This window comes from Mastigoproctus giganteus, chromosome 1 (assembly GCF_048544385.1).
Source record: "Mastigoproctus giganteus isolate SK-2022 chromosome 1, ASM4854438v1, whole genome shotgun sequence".
Classification (NCBI taxonomy): domain Eukaryota; kingdom Metazoa; phylum Arthropoda; class Arachnida; order Uropygi; family Thelyphonidae; genus Mastigoproctus; species Mastigoproctus giganteus.
The window spans coordinates 80,803,993-80,830,351 of record NC_143575.1 but is presented as its reverse complement, the minus strand read 5'-3'; the positions used below and the strand labels follow the sequence as shown (position 1 = coordinate 80,830,351).

At 36.1% G+C, this 26,359-nt stretch overlaps 1 protein-coding gene across 1 annotated transcript in view; it reads right to left on the bottom strand.

Moving 5' to 3' along the window:
• Nucleotides 1-26,359, bottom strand: part of LOC150090926 (uncharacterized) — a 153,170-nt gene that overhangs the window by 31,812 nt on the left and 94,999 nt on the right. The window contains exons 7-9 of the mRNA XM_090380689.1: nucleotides 25,428-25,520; nucleotides 16,649-16,717; nucleotides 988-1,128 (exon numbers count right to left, since the gene is read on the bottom strand). Coding sequence (XP_090236815.1) covers nucleotides 988-1,128; nucleotides 16,649-16,717; nucleotides 25,428-25,520 — 303 coding nt within the window. The remainder of the gene's footprint in view (nucleotides 1-987; nucleotides 1,129-16,648; nucleotides 16,718-25,427; nucleotides 25,521-26,359) is intronic.

The following is a 26,359-nucleotide window of genomic DNA, read 5'->3' as shown; positions in this document are numbered from 1 at the left end:
CATAAAAATAGCTTAGCCTCAGAATATCAAAGGAAGAGGAGGAGATTGCACAGTTTGCTATCTTTGTGCAACTTTGGTTTGAAAAACCAAAATTCTCCAGATATAAATTGCAGAGAATCACCATAATCCTTTTTTTTTTTTAAAGAATCCATATGGTTTGATTTTTGACAATGACTTTTTGTTGAGCAGTTAAGGTCAAAATAAAAATGAATTAATATACTTAAAAGCATTTAGTACAAAATTTTCATTTTTACAATTTCTTAAAAATTCCACAAAACAATTTACTCCACAGAACCAACCAGTATTGGAACCTCAATATTGTGAGCCCACAGATATTTAGCTCACTAATAAAAGGGTTAAAAGTTTTGCAAGACTGGCTGTGTGACAACTTTCTATTTTTTTTATGAAAGCCCTATTTTCTTTATGAAAATAGTCAACAATACCTATCAATATCTGGAAGTGTTTGAGAGGTTAATAGACCAACTGGATGATGAGGAATGTGGTATGGGCCCTTCTAACATGACGCAACTTCGCATATATTTGTGATTGCACTGCAGACAGTAATATCTGTTTTCGAAGAATGCGTGAACTCTAAGGTACCCTGACAGCAAGATTACTAGACCTTACCTTTCTGATTTTTATCGGGGGGGGGGGGATATCTTAAAGAGTGAGTATTTGTGAAAAATTCACACTCACTGAAGAATTAAGGGACACCACCTGCCAGTTCATTGCAAATATACTCACCAGGAAGCTTCACTGCATTGCCAAAAATCATGTTGTTGGGTTCAAACATGTTTAGGATAGAATGGGAGGCACTTCCAACATCTCTTATAACAACAGATTATTCCTAACGTTTCAAGAATTAGTGGTTCATGACTGTGATATTTCAAATGAGTCCCAGAAACAATTTGTTGTACAACACATTTAGTTACTTATTCTAAGGTTATAATAGCAAAAGCAACTAATACAGTATAACATATAAATTACCTCTTTCACCTTTTTGAAGTAATAGCGAGCATTACCCCAAAATTCTTCACCTCGCTGGTAATTAACACATCCCAACAAGTACCATGTTTCTAAAACTTCATCATTTTCTTCTATAAGGCCATCCAAAACTTCCACTGCTTCCTAAATACAAAAGATATATTAAAGAAGGGTGTGTGTATGTGTGTGTGCATATATTCTTATGCTTTTTAATAAGTAAACAGATATCAAGCTATGCCAGGAGAGATGCTAATTTTTGTTGAAAGAGTTGCAGGGTGTTCACAGGTTGCCATACATCATATTCCACTGGAAATATGATGCAATATTCCACAATCTTTCTCACAAAGAAGCCATAAAATCTATCACTTGGTTTCAAGAGACAGTGACCTGTTTCTTTGATGCATCTCTAATATTCAGGGAGGTTACATAACCTTTCTGAACTCTTGTGCATGTATGAGGGATGTTCAAAAAAGAACTAGATGTACCTGACATAACATACGCCATCTTTCTGATTATGGCGTAAATAGTTTAATCTAGATACTTCAGTCTTTACCATTCTTGTTTAGCAGTGATATAATTCTACAGCAGTCACCTATGGGATATATGCATATGTCTCTATTTGCAGGCAGTTCCCCATCTTCTCCAACAAATATTGCATTCAGCAACCTCCATTTTGGATATAGGTGCATTATGTTGTCTCTTAACTATCTCGTCCAATTGTTGCATTACTTCGGCCATATACCCTTGGTTTGATTGTTTTTCAAGCCGTTTTGTTGTTGCTTCAGCAGAATCAAAAATATAAAGTTGTCCATATCCTGGCTTATTTGCCTTGTTTGGATATAGTGAGACCAAATGGTAAATCTGGCCGTGTATTCTAAACAGTATGGACCATTTCCATGCAGTGATTTAATCACTGCGCCCATTGATGCGAACGGCATTGCTGAGTTGTACTCTCATATATGTTCTCTATAGTTATTTGCTTCATGTGTATACCCTGTAAGCAGCTCTCGTAATAGAGTAGGTGTCTCAGATGGTGGGTCAAGTGAAACCTTTCCATCATGACAGGATTTAGTGTATTTATTCAATGTGTTTAACTCATGACCCCAATATCTTGCATTGCAATAATGACAGTTGTAACACATATTTCCTATGTCATGCTCTTCCACATTAATTACAGCTTGTTGATTATTCATATTTGGTACTTCTATTTGATTAGTGGTAAAGTCTTGTTTCAGTCTCTTAGTCTATTAGATCTCTCCTCTAATGTTTCATTAGCATTTCTTCTACATTTTCTCAAAGTTCTTACACACTGTTCAGCCATTTTACACTTCTTAAAACCTAGAACGGTTTATTAAAATTGAAGACAGATAAAATAAACGGTTGTTGTTGTTTGTTGGATTTATTGGTGCAAGGGCTACTAAGGCCATAATGCGCCTATTACAATCTTATTTGGTACATGATTGTTATATTAAATAAAAGGATTCAGATCAGATGATATTTGTTTATTATTTTGAGGAAGGCAAAAACATCATTAATATCTTGTCGGTCTCCGAGAATCTGCTGTAAGGTAAGTTTATTAGAGAAATATGGATGGGAAGAGAAAGCTGTTTGTCATTCTCTCAGATATAACGGGCATTCAATGATCAAGTGGTTTACTGTGAGTTGAGTTTGATAGTTGCTGCATATTGGAGGGTCATCCTGAGTGAGTAAATAATTATGAGTTAGGTGGGTATGTCCTATTCGCATTCTGGCAAGTACTACTTCTTCCTTTCTATTGCCTCTTAGGCTTGATAGCCACTGCTTGTGATTGTTTTTAATCTGAAAGAGCTTATTGCTTTTTTCTCCCTGCCAAATGGATAGCCATTTTTTTCTAACAGTGCTATGTATGATGCGTTTTAAATCTGTGTAAGGTATCTGCATGTCTGATGTTATGTGACTGGCGTTCTTGGCAGCAAGATCCGCTTGTTCATTTCCTATGATTCCAGAGTGCACAGGTATTCAACAGAAAATTAATTTTTGCCTGTTTGCAAGAAGCTGCACTAACTTGATTTGAATTTGTTGTAGTAACGGATGACTGGAAGGAAATTTACACTGAAGAGGAGATACAGCGCTTAAAGAATCGGTGTAGATAATAGTTTGAGGATATAATGACTGTTTTACATTGTCTAGAGCCATCAGGATAGCATACAGTTCTGCGGTGTAAATACTGTACTCCAAAGGGAGCTGCTGGGATTTATTTTGGTACAAATTATGCCATTTTGGGGCGAATAAATACTGCTTTATAGGATGATGTGGGAAACTTCTGATTTTATCTGCATAACTTAATAACAGAGCATGTCGACGAAGAAATAGATGTGGTTTGTGTTCCTCCGTATAGAGACTCTGAACTGGTGATGTACGAAAAGCTCCCAGTGCAATTCGGAGAGCATTGTGATGTACTGGGTCGAGCCATTTTAATACACTTTCTCTAGCTGAGGCATATGCAGGAGACCCATAGTCTAGTTTGGATCTTATGAGCGACCGGTATAAGTGCAGCAGCATGTACTGATCTGCACCCCATGACATAGCAGAAATTGCCCTGAGGAGATTCAGCTTCTTTAGACAGTTTGTATGAATATGCTTAATATGCTCTAAGAAACTAATTCCAGAATTAGTTCAAGAAAGCTAATACTCTGTCGAAAAGTAATTGGATGAGTCAAGACGTAAATCGGGATCTGGATGTAAATTCCGTTTATGGCAAAAATGAATTGCTGTTGTTCTTTGCTTCGAAAGTCTATATCCATTATTTTTGGCCCACTGAACAAGCTTGTTAATTGTGCCTTGAAGCTGCCTTTCAATGAAACGCATGTTTTGTGAGTGGCTTGAGTCGTCGGCATACAGATATGTTTCAACTGTGTCGGGAATACATTTGGTAATCGAATTAATCCTGAGAGAGAAGAGTGTGGCACTAAGCACAGAACCCTGAGGGACCCCCTCTTCTTGCCCAAATGTTTGCGAGAGAGCAGAGTAAAATCGTACCTGAAAGGACCTATTGCTCAAAAAGTTCTGGATAAATCTTGGAAGATGACCACTAAGACCGGATTCATGGAGATCGTGAAGAATTCCATATCGCCAGGTTGTATCGAAAGCTTTTTCAATGTCAAGACATATCATCACTAGGTGTTCGTTCCTGAGAAATGCATTTCGGATGTTTCCTTCAGTTTTGAAGGAAACATCCTTCAAAGCTGAAGTGTTGATCAAGTGTTGATCTGATGATATGGTCAAGTGTTGATCTAGTTCTTCGAAGTCAATAAATGGTTAAAATAAACATACATCAATAGCTTTCAGGCATAGGTTGCCTTTCTTCTATTGAAAAACTTTAGTACAACAATTAATAGAATGCCCAGTATGGTGATCATGCGAGGTGAACCGCGTGAACAGGTGCTGGCAACAATTAGCAGTTGGAAAATTTGGGCAGCATACCTAAACGTTTTATATATATATATATATATATATAGATGATGATAAATTTTTTTTTTTTTTTCACAACATACCTTTATTAATCAACCATATTTTGATGGTCATTTTCAAAGTAATCCCTCATTTGATGAAATGCACTTACTACGTTTCTGATATTCTTCAAAAACATGATGGAAGCCATTTTTTGACATGCATTTGAGAATCGTCTCCGATGTCTTTACAATGCCTGACGACTGGAAATGTTTTCTTCATAGCTCTTTCTTAAACTTTGGAAATAAAAAAAATTGCAGGGTGCAAAGTCAGGACTGTAGGGTGGCTGAAGAATATGTGACATTAATTCTGGCAAAGTGCTCAACGACAGTATGAGTAATGTAAGGTCTCACACTGTCGTGATGCAGCATTCACCCACCTGTGTGCAGTTGTGGTCATTTGTGACAAATATAATCCTGCAAAATGTGCAGTACAGTTCTGTAATAAGGTCCCATAACAATTCTACGACATGGCATAACATGCTGGTAAACTATTCCTTGAATGTCAAAAAAAGAAATGACAATAACTTTTCTTGCAGAAAAGTTTGATTTTTTTGGCATTGGCGATGATGTAGACACTTCCAAACAGCTTTTTTGCTTATTCTCTGAGTTGAAAAATGAAGCCAAGTCCCACCTGCCATTATCATTTTGTGTAGAACCTTACCATCTGTTGCAGCTCCTGACAAACCTCTATGTTAACTTGCTGTTGCTGTTATTTTTTTGTTATTTGGTTTTTAGGAGCATTAGCAACTAAGGCCATATTGCTCCGGGATATGCGGTGGTCATTCCCTGACCTTTCCGCATCCTCCGTATTTGGTGGTGACGGGCTCGAACTCCGGTCTAATCAAGAAGCATGTGCTACGCACTGCTGCTCCTTCCCACCTGGCTACGGAGGCACCACTTGCTGTTGCTCAGGTATGAGTAGTCTTGGAACCCAGCATGCACAAACATGTATCATATGCAAATTGTCATGTAGAATATCATGACAATGCTTCCTACTGATGTTCTCAACATCTCTGCCAGTTGCCTTACTGTTATACAATGATCCTCTCTCTCATGATTATAGAAGCAGTGTTCATGGTTTCAGTGGTTGGAGCTCCAGCACCAATTTTTGTGATTGAATCACGTCCATCTTTTAACATTCTAAACCACCTACGAGATGTGCTATATGGAAGCACAGATTCACCATAAGCCTCTTTTGATATTTCATGCATTTTAGCTGATGTTTTCTTGAGATGGCAACAAAATTAGAGTATACTGTTCTTCGTGCGTCGTATCCATTGTTACACAGGAGAAACTGAACGGGCATAAACTTGACTCACTGCCAAGGTCATACCATGTATACAAGTCAACTGCATATTGCTATGTGATGAAGCTTGGTTTGGTCTTAAATTCTGCAGCTTAGCTATAAATAGCAAGCAGTGCAGTTGTTCATGAAAAATTGTGATCATTCTTTACTGAACAGCCCTTGTAGTACAACATATAGTATATGCACAAGGTACTTTTACATGTGAAAATGATGCACTCAGTGAAAATATGAAAAATTGAAATGGATATGAATGTATAAGGGATATCTGAAAATAAAAAAACATTATAAAGTAAACCCATAGCATTTGCAAATGGGAAGCTTAAAGATGCTATGGGAAAAACTGAGTTAGTGGAACAAAGGCTGTAAGTGATTTTATGGAATCTCAAATATTTCTCTCCTCAACTAAATTAAATAATAGAGATAAAAACAAAATTAATATAAATGACATTTTAAGCACCTTAAATTAGTAATAAATTTTCATTTAACTTTGACCTGAGATTCCCCTCCCCCATAAATTCCCAACACTGCCATCTCAAGTTTGTCTGGATTGTCATCTGAGAGCTGAACTGCATGTGTAGAGCTTGATGCTTTTGGTATTTTTTAAAGGCCATGGCATGCTAATTGAAACTCTTCTGAAGCTATCTTCTCTCCTGATTTTCTGGAAGATGATATTGAAGTGTTGGCAGAGTGGTCCTGTTTGAAAGGTCTATTTGTAGCTCCTTGTAAGGTCCTAGCGAATTGTTTGTGCTTGTTTTTGGCCTTACATCGTCTCCCCCTTTCCTTCTTCTACATTGCTGGACGATCAATGATTAAATCCATCATGCAAACTTTTGGCAGACATAACAATTTAGCTTATATCATCATCCACCACAGGGAAACCTTAAATTATTTATGACCTCTTCTGTTGCTCCTCACAGTTTTCACTTAACACAGTTTTCAGTAATGTTTACATGCCACTCACAACACGGCCCTTACAGCATCTTCACTTCTTTTTATTGAACAGATTGTTGACTCATTCACACCAAGCCAATGGACAACTACACAGTTGCTTTTACTTTTTGGAATGCTCATCAAGAATTTTTATCTTGTATTCTAAAGGCATCATACCCTCTCATTCAGATTTAAACTTCCTTTCTGCACATATACACTTTGGGACCATTTTAATGGTAATACAATTTGAATGAACAGATTCACAATCACTAATTTGAAAGCATTATTATATACCTTGTATGTGATACATTGCTACATTAAGCAATATAATAATGTGCAAAATGTGAAAACAACTGCTAATTTTTCAGGAGATGGAATGCAATTTTAGTTTAAATGCATATGTAGGATTAACAAGGTAAAAGCTATTTACACATTGAATGTTATCACTTTCAACTTCTATGAGCCAACAGTACCAAGTACATAATTACACGTAAGACTGAAACTCATCTCTGATAAAAAAGTATTTAACAATAACAATCGCCTTTAAAATTAAGTTTTTCTAGTGCTTTCAAGCAACTGATAATAACATTGATTATAATAACATTGATAATAAAAACTAATAAAACAATAATAATTGCCTTTAAAATTAAGTCTTTCTATTGCTTTCAGCAACTGATAATAAATGAGTCAAATGCTATTATAAGCATCGCTTCCAAATATTTTAGAACATTTCACAACTATTGAATACTTCATAAAAAATTAGTCTCCTATGTTTTTATTCATAAAATTAACTTCTGCTAGGATTCTGAACTTTCATTAGATTAAAAATTAGTCTTTCTTAAGATATCCATTCCTGTAATTTACAAGAGAAAACAGAAATAGCTTACATCAGCTTGACAAAACTAAAATAAGTGTTTCTTTCTAATGCAGTTTTTTAATAAAACAACTGTTTCTTCTCGATGTGAAGATCAAAAAACCAAGCTGTAAGATGAACTAGAAACTGCAAAATGCAGCATATCTTCTGCAGAGTTATATTTCACTTTCATATCATATAATCTTTCATATATCATGCACCAACACCATATGACACCACTATAAAAGAAAACTTGCTATGATCTTCCAGAAATTAGAATAATGACACCACTATAAAAGAAAACTTGGTATGATCTTCCAGAAATTAGAATAATTTCCCACTTAAGAAACAAGGTTAAATGTTGATTGCCTCTACATTACCAATATCACATCTTTTTTCCCCCACTGAGTCGCTAAGCTCTAACATCATTCTAAAATCAATGACCAGGCGAAATGTGGTTTTTGCTTTAACCTTGATAAGCCCAACAGAAGTAATACACTGCAGTCAACTGCATGCTATACGGTTTTTCCCCCTGTGTAAATTTTGCAAAGCCCACTTACTGTGTGTGTGTGTGTGTACAATGGCTTGTCCAAGCAGGGTACCCACAATACAACAGTGTAAGTGAACTTTGTACAACAAAAGGTTAATATCTAAATAATTAAGCTGCAGTAAATATTTTTTAGTATATTATTTTAACTGGTTCATTAGCATTAACATGATTTTCCTGATATATAGCTGAATAAGAAGTACATGAGTAGACTCGTATTTCAAAGCCGCATATAGTTAAGATATAGATACTTAAAATTTCTTTCTAACAATAAAGACAAAGATATTTGGCAAAAATAATGTAGGACTTTCTAAAATGCATTTAGCCTAATTTTTAGAGTAATATCTTAAATATTATTATTTTTTAGGTTTTAAATCATATCTGCAGATATGACTCTTTAAAAAAAAGAAAATATTTGTTTGATAATTTTTTTTTACTTTTTTTGAAAGATGTAGTGTAAAATGTCCCCAGAGCATAATGGAGACATTACACTATGATTGTCTATCATACATTAACATGAAGAAGTGGGCCACTGAAATCAAAAGGATTTATAATAAAGTCCAAAAGATAAATCCAAGTCTAGATGACCCATTAATTACAAAAAAAAAAAAAAAAAAAAAAAATGCTGTTCACAAGCTGATTTAAAGACCACAGGACTGGATTACAATATACAAGGACAATGAAACATCCGATCCAAACTCAGACAAGAACAGCGAGAGGGTGAATTGTGCAAAGACAATTCTTTTTCTTGCAAAATTTACCAAAGAATCATATAAGTTTGTAAGTCATCAGGTAATCATGGATGAAACTTAGATTCATCACTATGACTCAGAGACTAAACAACAATCCATGGAGTATTAACAATCCATTGTCAGTTCCTTGTTACTCAAACTGAAGACAAACTATGTAGTGCTGACTGATTCATTCCTTCCTACTAAGTTCTAATTGCAGGTTAATAGTCCTCATAGAGATCAGGTTAATTCACCAATTGCTATGGCATACATCCCCACTATCTTGCACCTTAGCACATCTTGCTAACGTCTTGCAACATTACTGTATTGATTGCATACAGCAACCTGGCAGGAAGTTAAGTGATGTTACCCTGTGTGAAATCGGCTGTTCTCATGTTACGTCGTGTGAGAGCAATTTATCGTATTACTTGTCTGGATTGTGGGGGCTGTTATACTGGAGAATCTAAAAGTAGGTTAGTTGACTGAATTTCTGAGCATGAGGGGGCTATATGACAGGCTAATTTTGGCACCTCAGCTGTTGCTGAGCACTATTGGAGTGAGCAGCACTTCTACTATGATCTCCCCAATCTAACATTTAAATTCTGGATTATACTCATGATACATGGCATCTTTCATGGTTAAAGGCCTTCCATATAACAATGGCAGGTCCCACCATTAATTATAATGCTGGGACCCAGATTCACCCTATTATGGAAGCCACTGTTTTACAATATGGAGGTAGCAAGTTAATAACAGAGCTGCTGGCATTACAACAGCAACACAGAGTCTGATGATTAACACCTTCTGTTTCTCTTATGTCTTCTCCCTCTTTTCCTTTCCTTTTCTCCCACTACACGCAATTCACAGGTATTGCACATGCGAAAAATCCCACGCATGTTCGCACATGCGTGGGATTTTTCTCCATAATATATCTTTGGTTAACTGTTATTGATCTTATCAAGCTGAAGAAGAGGCCCACTGCCTCGAAAGCTTCTCGTCTCATTTTATATACAGTGCATGTACATTTTAGCACTTTTATTTGGCTGTCTTATTTTATATTTTAATTGTATATAATCCTGTTTTATTTTATTTTACTGTATGCAGTCAGTGATTTTAAATTCTTGTATATATTTATTTATATTTTTATTTTTTAATTACCATTGTTTATTTTAATAAACAATTTGATGTCAATAGAGGCAATATTTTGTTATCATGTTTAATCCTGACACCAGATGACTCTTTTCTAATAACCTTTAGATTGTCATTTTTATAAAAACAACAATACAATACAAATAACAATCTCAGCAACTTTCACTCAGTTATTTTATACAGAAAAAAAAATTAATTTTTAAAGACTGTTTATTCATGCGGCAACTCTTATTCCCTTTCAAAACCTTCCACTTGACAAGATTCTCAGTACAGCTCCATCGGTGTCAGTTGACTGCTGACATTTTGACCCATGATGCCCATCTCTGGAAAATTTGATGGAAAAGTTCAGTGAAAATCGATCAGTTGCTCTTTATATTTCTAAGGCTTTTGGTTACATTTGGCATAAATATCTTTGACAGAGTTTTCATCATAAATATCTTAAAGAGTTTTCATCTTTTATCGTCTGACACTACAGAATTGCAGGAGAATATTTTTACACAGAAGTTAAAATCAAATAAATATAGCTGCTTTATTCTGTTTGATTTTCTAATATGGAGATCAGTCCTATAGTATCAATATTAATAGTGGAAAAAGATGCAAGAGAGCAAGCAACAAAAAAAAAAAAAAAAAAAAACTTCCCACATCACCTGTCGATCCCATTCAATAGTTTATCCAGTTCTTCCTTGAATTCATTCAAACTACCCTCTTCCAAAACAACAGATAGAAGTTTGTCCAAAAATTAACTGCCTGCTGGTAGAAGGCAAACCTCCGCACAATTAACCTGCAACCACCCTTTCTCAACTGAAATTTATGCTCCCTCACATGTGTACTCTGGGTAAGAGGAAGAAAGCCATCAGTATTGAGCTTGCTCAATACATTCAAAGCTTTAAACACCCCAATCAGATCACCATGCAGGTACCTGGTCTCCAAATGCTGCAGTTTGAAGAACTGAAGCCTGTTGTGGTAAGAGCACACACTGTTCCCCTTGCCAATTTTGTTGCATTCTCTGTACCCGTCCCAGCAGATCCACATCCTTCCTAAAATAAGGCCTCCAGACCTGTATGAAGTATACAAGATGTAGCCTAACTATTGCTTTATACAATGGGAAGATCACCTCCTTATTCCTACTAGCAGAATTCCTGTACTGCATTGACAAAACCATGGTTTGTCATGACAGCCTGTCTGCACTGCTCAGTGAACTTTATATTTGACTGCACAATTACTCCCAGAGCTTTTTAATTTTCCCCTATCCTGAGCATAGTACCACACAATTGGTACATTAATCTGGGATTACTGCAACCTTGCACTTGTCAATGTTAAACTTCAACTGCCATTTCTCAGCCCATCTGCCTAAATTTTCTAGATCTTGTTGCAGTTGCATACTTTGATTACTGTCATTAGCCACCCTGCCAATCTTTGCATCATCTGTAAACTTCGACGATAAGTCTCCATCAATATCATTAATACATACAGAAAACAACAATGGACCAGCACTGACCATTGAAAGGGAGGGGGGTTTGCCACTAATAACCTAGTCCATGAAGAGTAGTATACACTGATAATCATTCTGTCTTCTCCCACTCAACCATTTCTTTATCCACAGCAGTAACTTGTCCTTAATGCCACACTGCTCCAATTTGTACAGCAGTCATTTTTGTGCAACAGTATCAAAAGCTTTACTGAAATCCAAATATATGATATGAAAATTATTTTTTGCATCCACTTCCTTTGTTATTGCATCATAATACTAATTAAACTGGTCAGACAAGGTTGCTCCCTCAACAAATGCCAAATATTATTATGATGGTGAGATAGAAATGGGCCAAATCAAGTAAAAAAAAACAAAAAAAAAAAAAAAGATTTTTGATCATATGAAGGGTTTGTAACCATGCTTATACATAGAGGGATTAAATTAAAAATAGCAGAGGAAGATAGAGATTTTGGGATTATGATAAAGAATGATATTACGTTCTCTATGAAGTCCAGACAATTGGCAAGGAAAGCCCATGGTATTCTATCAATGATTTATAGAACACCTACTTGTAAGGACAGCAATTATAATTCTACTACATAATGGAGCTGTGAGACTGCACTTGGAATACTGTGTCTAAGTATGGAGTCCACACCTAAAAAGGACACCAAGTTTCATGTAAAAGCAACATACCAGATGAGCTTGACAAAATGATACCAATATTAGGAGACTTTGCCAAAAGCAAATTTCTGCACATTTATTCTATAACTGTCTTTCCTCCCTTAACTCCCATAAATTTGAATTTATGCCCCCTCAGGTTCGAAATCTGATTAAGAGGAAGAATCCCATCAGAATTGAGCTTGCTAAACCCATTCAAGGCCTTATGCACCTCAATCAGATCATCTCACAGGTGCCTAGTCTCCAGATACTGCAATTTGCAGAACTAAGCCTTTTTTGGTAAGAGGACCCCTTTGTTCCCCTCACCAATCTTGTAGCCCTTTTCTGTACTTGCTCAACCAACTCTACATCCTTCCTGAAATGAGGCCTCCAGACCTGTATGCAACTCAAGGCGTGGCCTGACCACTGTCTTATACAAAGAGATGATCACTTCCTTTTCCCTACTAGCAGAATTCCTGTGTATCTGACAACACCCCATGACCTGCTCTGGCAACCTGTCTGCACTCTAAGAAAACTTCATATCTGACTGCACAATTACTCCCAGGTCTTTTTCATTTTCTACCACCTTAAGTGTAGTACCACACAGTTTCTACGTTTCTCTGGGGTTACTTCTACCCATATGCAGTACTTTGCATTTGTCAAGGTTAAACTTCAGTTGCCACTTCTTAGCCCATCTGCCCAAATTATCTAGATCCTGTTGCAGTAGCACACTGCCATTACTGTCATTAACAACCCTCCCAATCTTTGTATCATCTACAAACTTCAACACTAAGCCTGATATACCTTCATCAATATCATTGATAAATATATAAAATAACACTGGGCCCAACACCGAACCCTGGGGGACTCCACTAATAACATTAGTCCACAAAGAGCAGCGTCCACTGATTACCACTCTCTGTCTTCTCCCATTCAACCACTCTTTTATCCATTGTAGCAACTTGCCCTTAATACCATAATGCTCCTTTGTACAGTAGATATGATTCAGATTTATAAAGCTCTGAAAGTGGATAGTAAAATCAATGAAGGTGAAATCATCACTGTATTAAGTGATATTAAAACCAAAAGGCATATATTCAAACTAAGAGAGTATAATTACAACATAGATTATAGAAAGTTTCCCTTTAGCCCGGCAGTCTCAAACTTTGCTATACTGTGTCTCCATAAAATGATAAATGAATTTGTTCAAATTCCTCCTTCCCATGAATAAAACTAATGATTTCAATCGGTCTAGAGTTGGGCATGAAATAAATATACCATTTATTCTTAATAATTAAATTTTAATCTATATACCAAATAAAATACAGTACCTTACTTTATAAAATAAAGTAATTTCACTGGAAATAAACAACAACAACAACAACAACAAAAAAAAAAAATTAATTTAAAACCCAAGGCAAATTTTAAAGTTGCACTTTTAAAATTTTAAAGTTAATAAGTTACAACCCCTGCTTTACCTAGTAAGCTGTTAATCATTGGAATAATTTGCCTTAATGAGTAGTTAAGGTCGATGGCTTTAGAAACTTCAAAGGTTTGTTGGCTAGGTACCTATGAGAAGAGAGGAGCAAAATTTTATAGTCTAACAGAAATCATAGCTTTTTTGCAGTGTATGGCCAAAACTACTTTTAATAGCAAAATGCTAGCATTTTCCTATGTACCAATTTTACACATTCAAGGAAGAAGTTACATCAACCATGATGTTCAATTTGCTTAGTTTGCCAGTTCCATTAAATCATTCTCTTGCAGTCATTTCCTTCATTTCCTTGAGACACTCAAAGAAATGAAACATTACCACAATGGCCACTGTATATTATTGTAAGTTGATTTACTTGCACAATAAGGGTACTAGCTAACTTAAGACAATTAATTAGTAAAAATGTTGAAGTATGGGCGCATATCAACACAAGAAGAAAATTTATCACTTTCTTAATATAAATTCAAAATGGAAATCCATAAAAATAGATATAGAAAAACAGTATAGTGACAAAGGATGATAATGCTTAGCAAGTTTTTTTTTTTTTTTTTTAATGAAAACCCCAAACACGAGAGGTATTAGAACCTATAGTACTTAGTACCATGCTTGGGTTGGAGGTTGAGAAGATGAGAGAAGATATTTGTTGACATTAGACCATGGAAGTATCTGTAGAAAAGACATGCAGCAGAAACAGTACATCTATGAGACAGAGAGTGGACAGATCTCTGTTACAGATGAGTCATTAATTAACTTAACTGCCCTCTTCTGAATGAAATCTAGAAGCCTGAGAGAGGTTTTGGGGGTACTGCCCCAAGTTTATACCTATCTAACTATACAGTATTTGCTTTTAAGATTAACTAAAAAATTAATAAACAACCTCTGAATAATAACTTTTTTTTAACACAATCATTTTAAAAATGCATATGTTACTGTAATATGTGATATTATTATGCATTACCTTTCAATGAAACTTGAATGAATGCCAAAAGTACAGAATGTCTAAAAATAACTATTACAATCTTAAATCATTTATTCTTTAGAGCATATTTAAGGTATATCTGAAATATACCTGAAGTTTAACATTGACAAATGTAAAGTACTACATATGGGAAACAGTAACCACAGAGCAACGTATCAACTCTGCGGTACTACACTGACAGTGGTGGAGAATGAAAAGGACCTGGGGGTAATTGTGCAGGCAGATATGAAGTTCTCTGTGCAGTGCAGACGAGCTGCAAGAGTAGCTCATGGTGTCTTGTCAATGATATACAGGAATTTTTCTAGCAGGGATAAGGAGGTGATTATTCCCTTGTATAAGGCAATGGTTAGGCCACATCTTGAGTACTGTATACAGGTCTGGAGGCCTCATTTCAAGAAGGATGTAGAGCTGCTGGAACGGGTACAGAGAAGGGCAACAAGATTAGTGAATGGAACAAAGGGTTGCTCTTACGAAGAAAGGCTTAAGTTTTGCAAATTACAGTGTCTGGAGACTAGGCACCAGCGAGGTGATCTGATAGAGGTGTACAAAGCCTTGAATGGGTTGAGCATGCTCAATGCTCAACCCATTGGGTTGAGCATTGAGCATGCTCAACCCAATTGGATTGAGCATGCTCAATGGGATTCTTCCTCTTTCTCAGAATAATCACCTGAGAGGGCATAAATTCAAATTGAGGAAAAACATGTAGGATAGATGTGCAGAAATTTGCCTTTAGCCAGCGTGTGGTTGGTAGGTGGAACAGACTTCCATCACTTGTTGTTGAAGTTGATAGCCTAAACAAATTTAAGGCTCAACTGGACAGGTATTTCGAGCGAACGGAGGGGTGAAATGGGAGTGGTGTTTGTTTTTTTTTTTTTTTTTTTTTTTTTGGCTGATGCTGAATAAGCTTGCTTTCTTGCATCATATGCCTCTACTAATGCTAATGCTAATGCTAATCTGAAATATATACCAGTGGGAAAGACCAACTCAAAGTTTCAATTTGGCACTAGGTTGCCGACTACTGCACACTCCTGCCTGTCAAGTAAAGATACATTCCTCAACCACAACTGCATCTGGGCCAGAAAAGGCATTGTGTCTGTCAGCTTTTGACAAAAATAAATCTGCTTTGACAGTGCAACAAGTTTCAGTGCAAGTACGGGAAGGATCCACCAGGTAAACTATCAATTCTTGACTGATACAAGCATTCTAAGAACATTGGTTGTGTTCTGTAAAATAAAATGTAGCAGCACACTTAATGTGACTAAAAACATAATCATGCAGTCATTTTTTTGCAGTAAAATTGGTACAGTGTGTTAGTAGGCAATTTAAACATACCCAAAATAAGTTTGGCACTTCATTCAACAGCACCTTGATTCAGAGCTCCTTGAACATGAGGTTAATACTGACATGATTATGAACAAGTTGGTTTCCCCATAATAAAAGATTATTTCAACTACTAGGATGAGTAAATCAACACAATTTGCAGATATGGGAGAGTGAAAACCCACACAATTTAATCATGCAAATGGGACAGACTAGATTAATATCTTTACAGCAATATCAAAAAGAAAATTTAACAGGCCCTTCATTTTTTGCAGAATTGACAAGCTGGTTAATTCCACAGCTGCAGGAACACATTCTTGCCGAATACAAACAAAATAGGAATCCACACTTCTACAACAATGTGAGATTGTCTCTGGATGAACTTCTTCCTAATCAGTAGATCAGGCATGGCCTGTGAAAAAAATTACCAGACCACATTATTCTCCTAAAACGGTGGAAGGAGGTTGAACGCTGGTTTCACATTCCTTGAGCATTTACGACACCCAATGCTTAACTTCATTAATTTTTCATAATACTTTCTGGTTTAGACTCTAAGATGATTTATATCTTTTAACTACACCATAAATGTGCTCAGGAATAAAAGATTACAACTGTAAAGATACACAAACAACCTGCAGTATAGTTAGCATTACAGTTAACAATGCCTATAATCTTTATATATGCTAATCAGATATACTGTGATGTAGAGGTATAATTAGCTGAAAGGGAACTTACATCATACATCTCAACTTCCGTAAGTAGTTTGCTGCAATTTATTCGACTGTCATAGCTCAGAGGACACATCTGTATTATATACAAAAGGAATATTAGAAGAGATAACAATGAACATATAGTAAAATTATATAAATGAATCAGATATTTATGACTAATTTTTGATGGGTAACAACTTTTATGAGCATTCAGATATTTGCAAATGTTTACAATTATTATATTAATTTCATAAATATATGAAATTTACAAAAGGTTTTTCTGGAAATTCAGAAAAACAGGAAGTTATAAAATTCTTGAATATAGTTCCAATCAGAAAAAGAAAATAATTATAAAACCTTTGGGGAACTAAGTCTCCCTCCACCAGTATCAGCCTACCTGTTCCATAACATATGTGTCCTTGCATTGTGAGTAGGATCATGGAAATCGCAGCTAGAACTGAAATGAGAGCTTCCATTATTATCTGCATGCTGTTTAACTGATTTGAGGTTAAGTACTTGGACATACTGATTAAGAGCAGTCCAAACTCTGGAAATGCTGATTCAATATGTCATGTGGTTAGAAGTTCTACCTTTTCTAAATCTCTCACCTGGAGATTTAAAAGGACTATTTACTTCTATAAATTTCTGATTTTCAGTTTAGCATTAGTAGAGGCATACGATGTAAGAAAGCAAGCTTATGGAGCATCAGCCAAAAAAAAAAACCCCTCCCATTTCACCCCCCCATTCATTCTAAATGTCTGTCCAGCTCAGCCTTAAATTTATTTAGGCTATCAACTTCCACAACAAAAGATGGAAGTCTGTTCCACCAATCAACTATCTGCTGCTTAAAGGCAAATTTCCACACATCTAATTCTACAACTGTCTTTCCTCAACTTGAAACTATGCCCCCTCAGGTTCTTAATCTGAGCAAGAGGAAGAATCCCATCAACATTCAGCTTGCTTAACCCATTCAAGACCTTATACACCTCAATCAGATCACCTCGCAGGTGCCTACTCTTCAGGCACTGCAATTTGCAGAACTTAAGCCTTTCTTGGTAAGAGCACCCCTTTGTTCCCCCCCTCACCAATCTTGTTGCCCTTCTTTGCACTCATTCTAACAGCTCTACATCCTTCCTAATATGAGGCTTCCAGACCTGTGCACGGTACTCTAGGTGTGGCATTATCCTGTTATACATTTTCCTTGTATAACAAGATAATCACCACCTTGCAAAATTCCTATATATCACTGACAAAACTCCATGACCTGCCTGGCAACCCATCTGCACTGCACAAAAAACTTCATATTTGACTGCACAATTAACCCCAAGTCTTTTTCACTTTCCACTTTCCTGAGTGTAGTACCACACAGTTGGTACGTTTCTCTTCGGTTATTGCTACCCATATGCAGTACTTTGCATTTGTGAATGTTCAATTTCAGTTGCCACTTCTCAGTCCATTTGCCCAACTTATCTAGATCCAGTTGGAGTAGCATACTGTCTTTACTGTTTTTTTTTTTTTTTTTTTTTATGTAAACCCCAGGCACGAGAGGTATTAGAACCTATAGTACTAAGTACCGTGCTTGGCTTGGAGGTTGAGAAGACGAAACAAGATATTTGTTGACATTGGACTTGAACTTCTGTAGATTGTAATTTTCCAAAAATACGTATGAAGGAAGGTTGTTCCAGAAAACGGCAGTTGAATGAATAAATGAGGAAGATGAAAAGTTGGTTCTGTGGGTTTGAAGTTGGACAGTAAATGGATGTTGGCTGGTGGTGGCACGTGTTCGGACTGTTTTGAAAGAGAGAGCGGGAATTATAGAAGCCAATTCAGAAGAACAGTGCCCATGGAAGTATCTGTAGAAGAGGCATGCAGCAGAAACAGTGCGTCTATGAGAAAGCGAGTGGAGAGACTCTGTTAGAGATGAATCATTAATTAACCTAACTGTCCTCTTCTGAATGGAATCAAGAAGCCTGAGAGAGGTTTTGGGGGCACCACCCCAGATGTGGGAACAATATTCCATGGCAGGGCGGATTTGCAATTTATACAGAGTGAGCAGCTGTTTGGAAGAAAAGTAACGGCGAGAGCGAAAGAGAAAACCAAGTTTTTTAGAAGCAGAGGAAGCAATATTTGTAACGTGCTTGTGCCAAGAGCGATTAGAAGTCAGGGTAATCCCCAAAAGAGATATATCATTTTGCCTAGAAATTGGAGTGTCACTAAAGATAAGCATAGGAGCAGAAGAGTCTTCTTTCCGAGATATAAGACAAGAATGAGTTTTAGAAGGGTTGAAATCAACAAAGTTGTCTTTGCCCCACTGGAGAATTACCTGAAGATTGGCATTTAAGGAATTGGTAGCAGATTTTCGAGAGGTTGAAGCTCATTGAGCAGGACAAGGTTTCTCAAAATGGAAAGTTGAATGCAATGTGCTATCATCGGCAAAACTATGGATAGGATTTCCAGTCAATGGAAGAAGGTCATTAATATACAAAAGGAAAAGAGTGGGGGAAAGAACTGAACCTTGGGGGACACCGGCATTAGTGGAAAAGTTAGAAGACAGAGAGCCATCTACCATCACCCTCAGTGAGCGATCAGAGAGAAAACTGGATAACCAATTACTAAAAACAGTTGGGAAACCATTAGATGGAAGCTTGTTTAGAAGACCTTTATGCCAAACACGATCGAAAGCCTTTGAGATGTCAAGAGCAACTACTTGTGTTTCACTGAACTTTTCCATTGAATTAGTCCATAGATGGGTAACATAAGCCAGAATATCACCAGTGGATCGACACTGATGGAATCCATACTGGCGATCGTTGATCAGACGGAAGGTTTCTAGGTAGTTTAAGAGTTGGTGGTTAATTAATTTCTCCATTACTTTAGAAAGAGTAGAAGTAATTCAATGGGACGATAATTGGATGGGAGGAATTTGTCACCCTTTTTAGGAACTTGATGGATATGAGCAAATTTCCAAGCAGAAGGAAAAACACCTTTGGAATAAGAAAGTGATAAAAGGCGGCAAAGAATAGGAGTAAGTTCAGGAGCACAGGTTTTGAGAACAAGTAGAGAAATACCATCGGGAACTGGAGCTTTCTTAGCATCAAGATTCGTCAAAATCCTTCTGACAGAAGACCACAGGAGGCATTGAATGGAGCGTGTTGGGAATGGTGGGAGGTGTTTTACCAAGTTCATTAATACATGAGCTGGAAGAAAAATGGGATGCTAGCAGGTCAGCTTTATCCTTGGCTGAAGTGACAACAGAACCATCTGGTTTGGACAGTGGGAGCAGAGATGGTCAAAAGTTGCGGCCAATAACTTTGGCAAGAGACCAGAATGCTCGGCTACCATTAGGGTAAGAAACAAGTTTTCTACTCTTAGCCTTTTCAAACTCTAGTTTGGACTGATTAATAACTGCTTTACAATTGTTGCGAGCTTTGGTGTAGGCAGAAAATGAAACTGGAGAATTAGAAACAAGCCAATTACGATATGCAACATTCTTCTCTTGAACAGCCTTAGCACATATATTGGAAAACCAAGGTTCAGATAAAGGACGAGATTTTAAAGTGGAGTTTGTGATAAGGATTCCATTCTTGCAAGAATAATTTCATTGACACGATCTGAGCAAACGTTGACATCAGAAGGTTCGAAACAGTAATCCGACCAAGGAAAAGAAGAAAAGAAGTCTTGCAGGGCATCCCAGTTTGCATTCTTGTAATGCCAAACAACACGAGGTTGGGAATAGCCATGAGATAAAGGTTCCATTGGAGAAGAGACAATCACCAAGTTGTGATCTGAAGTGCCTAAAGGACCTCTCACTTCGACCGTGTACTTAGAAGGATTGTTTGTGAGAAAAAGATCAAGCGTATTGGCTGTATGATTAGGATTGTCCGGTATTCTTTAGGTAAATGAACAATCTGTGCTAGGTCATTAGTAATTGCAAAAGCCTCAGCATCGCGACCTGCTGGGTTGGTGTGACTAGAAAATGGAAGCCAGCTGGAGTTGTGAACATTAAAATCACCAAGGAAAATTACCTCGCTGTTAGGAAAGTTGGACTGGAGAAAGTCAAGTTGCAAGGAGAGGAAGTCAAAGAGCTCCAAGTGATTAGTGGAGTTGGGAGAACGGTAGAGACAACAGATGAATTTGACACAATGAGGTAGAGAGATTTTAAGCCAGAGAAGATCAAAGAGAGGAGATTCCAAATTGCCAAGTCTCTGACAGCGAATATCAGAACGGACATATGCACAAGTACCACCTTTGAGGCGAAAGAAATCATACAGCGAATAATTTGGGCATTTGAGATGAGCAGTAGTTGAATCAACCAATAACCTGTTAACAACCCTGCCGGCCTTTGTATCTTCTGCAAACTTGGACATTAAACCTGATATACCTTCATCAATATCACTGATAAATATACAAAACAACAATGAGTCCAACAACGAACACTGGGGAACTCCACTAATAACATTTGTCCACGAAGAGCGGTGTCCATTGATTACCACTCTCTGTTGTCTCCCACTCAACCATCCCGTTATCTTCATTTTTTAGTTTAGGATCTTCATTACCATAGTTAAAACAGAGGTTGGCAATAGTCAATCACAATTCTCAGAAATAAAAATATAATAAATCTTCTGGAGAATACCAATGCCAAAAATCTCATTTATTACTTTCCTGATTAAGATTTTAAGTTTCCTTCACATTCTTATGTATCTACTTGCCTCTTGTTTTTTAATAATAAAAAATTATAACAATTCTACAACAATCATATTTTATCTAAAATAGAGAAATAAACTGGTAAAAGTTTGTGATACTGTTGTAAATGTTGGTAATATAAGGGTTAGGACTGAATTTGAAAGTTTTCATCAACAACACAATGGGATGGAGTTTATGATGAGAGCCTTGTCAATCAATTCAGCCCAAGAGATTGTGCAAGGCTCACAGGGTAAAATTTTTCTCAGCATGGCCAATACTTTTTAAGAGGAGAGATTGTTTTTACAGTGGTGAGATACACTTAACATGGGGAATTGCAGGAATATCTGCTGACATTGCTGAAACAGTATTAGGTGTGTGGGGGGGGGGGGAAAGACACATTAATAATTTAATTACAGCCATAAGTAGAGGTGGAACCAAGTCTTGCATTGATTCTATTTTGATAAGCATTAGCCTGAAAATCAGGAGTTAAGGGGGGCTCTGCAAGGCCTGCTAGTGGTCCACATGAGGATAGCACTTACATGAACTGTGCATGTTACTACAAACACAAAGAAGCATACATCTGCTTGCTTATACTTTAGTTCTAGCAGAATACTAAGTAAATTTCATGAGTTTGAAATATTGATTAAGTCATGAAAAGCAAGGCTGACATTACAGATATAATAGAAACATTGTGTCACTCTGATATTTGGAATGCAGAATTTAAATAATGCAATTATAATGTGTTCAAAAAGGACAGACATAACAGGATGGGAAAGGATGCTTTTAGTTCAGAAGCACATTGGCTCTAAAACACCAGTAGACACAGGCTACCAGTGTAACACTGAACTGGTGTGATATAAAAACTAGGAAAACAAAAACCAGAGTTGGAGTCTATTATAGGCTAAATGACTGTGATGAATACAATGAACAGCCATACAAATAAAATGAGTCAACAAATTAGAATGACTTATGGGAAATTTTAACTTTTCAGATATCAAATGAAACTTGTGGGTTCGCAGTCCACTCAGTAGCTAAACATTTCTTGATTTGCAGGATAACTACTTTCTACTGCAACACGTTAGAGGCAGCAAGAGAAAGAAATATTCTTAATCTGGCTATCGGCAGTGATTCATCATGTATTAAAAATCTTCAAGTAAAGGAACTTTTAGGTGACAGCAATCACAACATATTGATAGGAGATTTATTTAAAGGAATAACTATTGTCAATGGTAAAGGGGATAGATTTTGTTTTCATAAAAGTGATTATAACAGACTCAGACATTTTTTACTCTTTTCTGTAAGACCAACTGATATTGTTAAAAAATGCAAATGCCAGATGCATTTGCAAAATCTGTGAACAAATTTGTGTTCACAGAGGTAATCATAGAAGATATTAAGTGTTGTATACCAACTAAGAGAGATTATTCAAATTTAGACCAAAATATTGCCACATTAAATGATGAGCTAAGTGTCAAAGAAGAGAAATATGGATGGGATGATTATAAATTATCAGGGGACATCATAGCCCTACAATAAATACAAACTAGTGTTTAACGAAGTTACTTTATAATCCATTTGTAAGACCACAGCTGGAAGGAATACCGTGTCCTCAAGGAGACCTCATCTAAAAAAAACAAAAATGAACAACTTGCACAATAAGAACGACAAGTGGGCAACTGCATGAGGAAAGTCTTTGATTATGTGGGGGGGGCTACAGAGCTTGGCAACAGGGCATCTTAGAGAGGACCTAATTGAGTTTTATAAGCTCTGAGAGGGGTTAGTAAAATGAATGAAGGTGGAATTTTCACTGTTATAAAGAATTCAAGAATGAGGGGTCATAAATTCAAATTAGGGATTTAGACTAGATTGTAAGGGCTTTTTTTTTTTTTTTTTTTTAGCCAGCACATTGTTGATTACTGGAACAAAGTGCCTCCACAGGTAGTTGAGGCTGACACAATTTGGATAGTTATGTATACAAGAAGGGAAATGCATAATTTGTATTTTCTTATGCCCCCCCCCCCTCTTTTTTGGCCAGTGTTGTCTGCATACACTGCTTCTTTTCAACATGTTGCCAATACTAACACCAAATTATTTTGCTAAAAGATATGCATGTTAAATAATTTTGTAAGTTATACAGGGTGTCTATAAATTATTCACCTAATTATGAAGCTCAATTAAAATTTTATTGTAATAGGTATTGTAAAACAGTTTGCTACACTCAATAAAGCAACTGAAAGAATTTCTTATCACACAACCGCACACCAGCAAACCTCATACATGGGTGCCTTTGGTAGCACACAGAATGTCAAGATGGTAGCTGATTTCATTCCAAGTGTTTTAAAACTCTCTTGAGAAATGGAAGTCACTGCCTATTCATGCTGGTCTTTTAACTATGTAACTTTTTTGCATACACTTTGTCCTTTACATAGTCCCAGACAAAGAAATCCACAGATGTGATATTCGGAGAACAAGAAGGCCATGGAATGGGATCATTCCGGCCAATCCATCAGTCAGGAAATTTTTTGAGGAAATCGCCCACAGTGCAGCTCCAGTGTAGTGGTGACCCATCTTACTGATAGAATGTGGCTGCATGTGTTGAACTTTGTAAGCTTACAGTTTCAATCTGTTGCAAACTAACCTGTGCAATGTTACTTACAGTACTTGCAGTTACAGGCTTGTCAGGAAGATAGATTTTGTAGGACTTTGGGCAAGCATTTCCAGAATTTCTGGAACTTTTTTTGCACATATACTAGGCCTACCTACCTACTCCTCTCTAGTGCAGCACAGTGGCGGTTTCTTAAAACTGTTTCAACCATCGTCTTTGATTGTTCCTTATGTGAATCTTTCAGGAATTCCCATTCGAAACATCTCTTTAACAGTCACTAGAGATTTGGTATCCCACAATCACAACACACATGCATGCACGCAGCTTTCGACTGCACTGTCACCATTTTAATGCTGTACTGCTGTAATGCTTGCAGGAATCAAGGATGCCAACCACACAAGGAAAAAACTCACTGGGTTACTCTGATAACTGTGCAGACCATTTTAAGATAACAATTACAATAAAATTTTAATCGAGCTTCATAATCAGGTAAATAATTTACAGACACCCTGTACATTCTTAAAAAGCATATAAGAAATCAATAATAATACATTCATCTCAAGATGGAATGGAAATTTTATTTTTTTTCTCTATAATTCTATGACCTACAGAAATTTCAATAAAACCTGGAGTGTAAACATGGCATGCTTAAACCAGGAGAAGTGGCAACTCTAACTGGGATTCACAAAGGATCTGGATTTGTATTGCTAGAGTCTTCTAACAGATTTTTTCAATCTTTGAAGGACTTCTATGTGATGGTGATACTCTACTGGAATTCTGTAGAGTAGAACCATTACATAGAAGGTTTTGATCAGAAAAAGAAAACTTGATAGTATATAACAGAGCTATGGTGCTCAATACATTCCACATTGATATCAACATTTGTAGAAGAATAAGAGAAATTTACCTCAATATGATACGTAGAACACTTCTGTATGATACTCTCCAGAAATTAAAACAAATAAAAGATTAACACAAAATGATTACATTAAAAAATCAATTGAAAACAATTCAAAAATTAATTTTAAAAAATTAAAGTTAAACATATATTTTGAAAAACGATAATATTAATTAATAGTATTGTTTATTTCGTAATTAATATTGTTATTGTTTATCATCATAATTAATATAAAATAATATTAATTTTAATATTATTAATTAAATATTAATATTAATTTTTAAAATTGCTTTTTGAATTTTAATTAATTCAAAAAACAATTTTGAATTAATTAAAATTCAAATCCCTCCTCTCCTCTGCAGCATTTGTTTATTGATTTGCTACTTGTCTTTATATGTTGGCAGATTGTACAGTAATCAGAACTCAAAGAGGAACATGTATCATTGTCCTGTGTGGTGGTTGACTGATTTTAGATAAAGTATTTGGATATGTTTCACTATGACCTAGGGATCCCTAGACCCTGTAGGAAAGGGGCATTTTCAAGCACAAAAATATCTCCATGTATGGAAATGTTTTTTTTAATGACATCACTCATCAGAGTCCTAAAACATTCATTACCTGTATGGGATCTGCAGTGACTTCTCCTTCCCTAGTTGTCTGATATTCAGGTAGCCAAAGAGAAAGACTTTTCTGAAGGGCAAATTTAGCTTCCTAAAAATTTATGATAAAAAAATTAATTAAAGAAATAAATGGCAAAATGTTATTAAATTATAATATCAGTTTATCAGTAAGAATAAATCTTGATTTACCCTTACACGGAGACCAATTCTCTAGATGCCATGGCAAGCATGGTTTATATTGCACAAATAATTAAAACAACCAGATATAAACTAATCAATAAATATAACAAATATGTCTAGTATCTTAAGACTAACAGAGTAAAACACATATATGAGAAAAGAATAAGAAAGTAAAGAGAACAAACCATAAAAAGATTCAGGATGAGAAGCACCTGCTATGATACCCAAAAAAGTGGAACAGAGAAAGATAAAATATGAAAGCTTCATATTGAAATGAAAGAGGCCAGATAATCAAGTCAGATTTTAAGGGAAAAGAGATGTTACCAGAGTAAAATAAAAAGTCTAATGACATCTAAGAAAAGATATCCTGCAGTCATGCTGTTTAAGAATAACATGTTTAAGAGTAAGAGTTCGCTCCTGTAGCAATTATCTGAGGGCTGTTGACTGGTATCTATGATATACCTGTCAACAGCCTATGATATTTATTTATTTCTAATAATGCATAAAATACAATTATACACACTATTTCACCTGTCGGTAGAAATACAGTAAACCTCCGCTATTCGTGGGGGTAACGTTCCTGAGAAATGCCGCGAATACTGAGTTATGGCTCCCATAGTAATAAAGGGGTTCCGTTCCAAAGTATGAAATATATAAGAAAAACTAATCTAAAATTTTGTCTATGTATGTATTATATGTACCTTCATAATATGACTATGTACATAGATAGTACATAGCGAAATGCAAGCA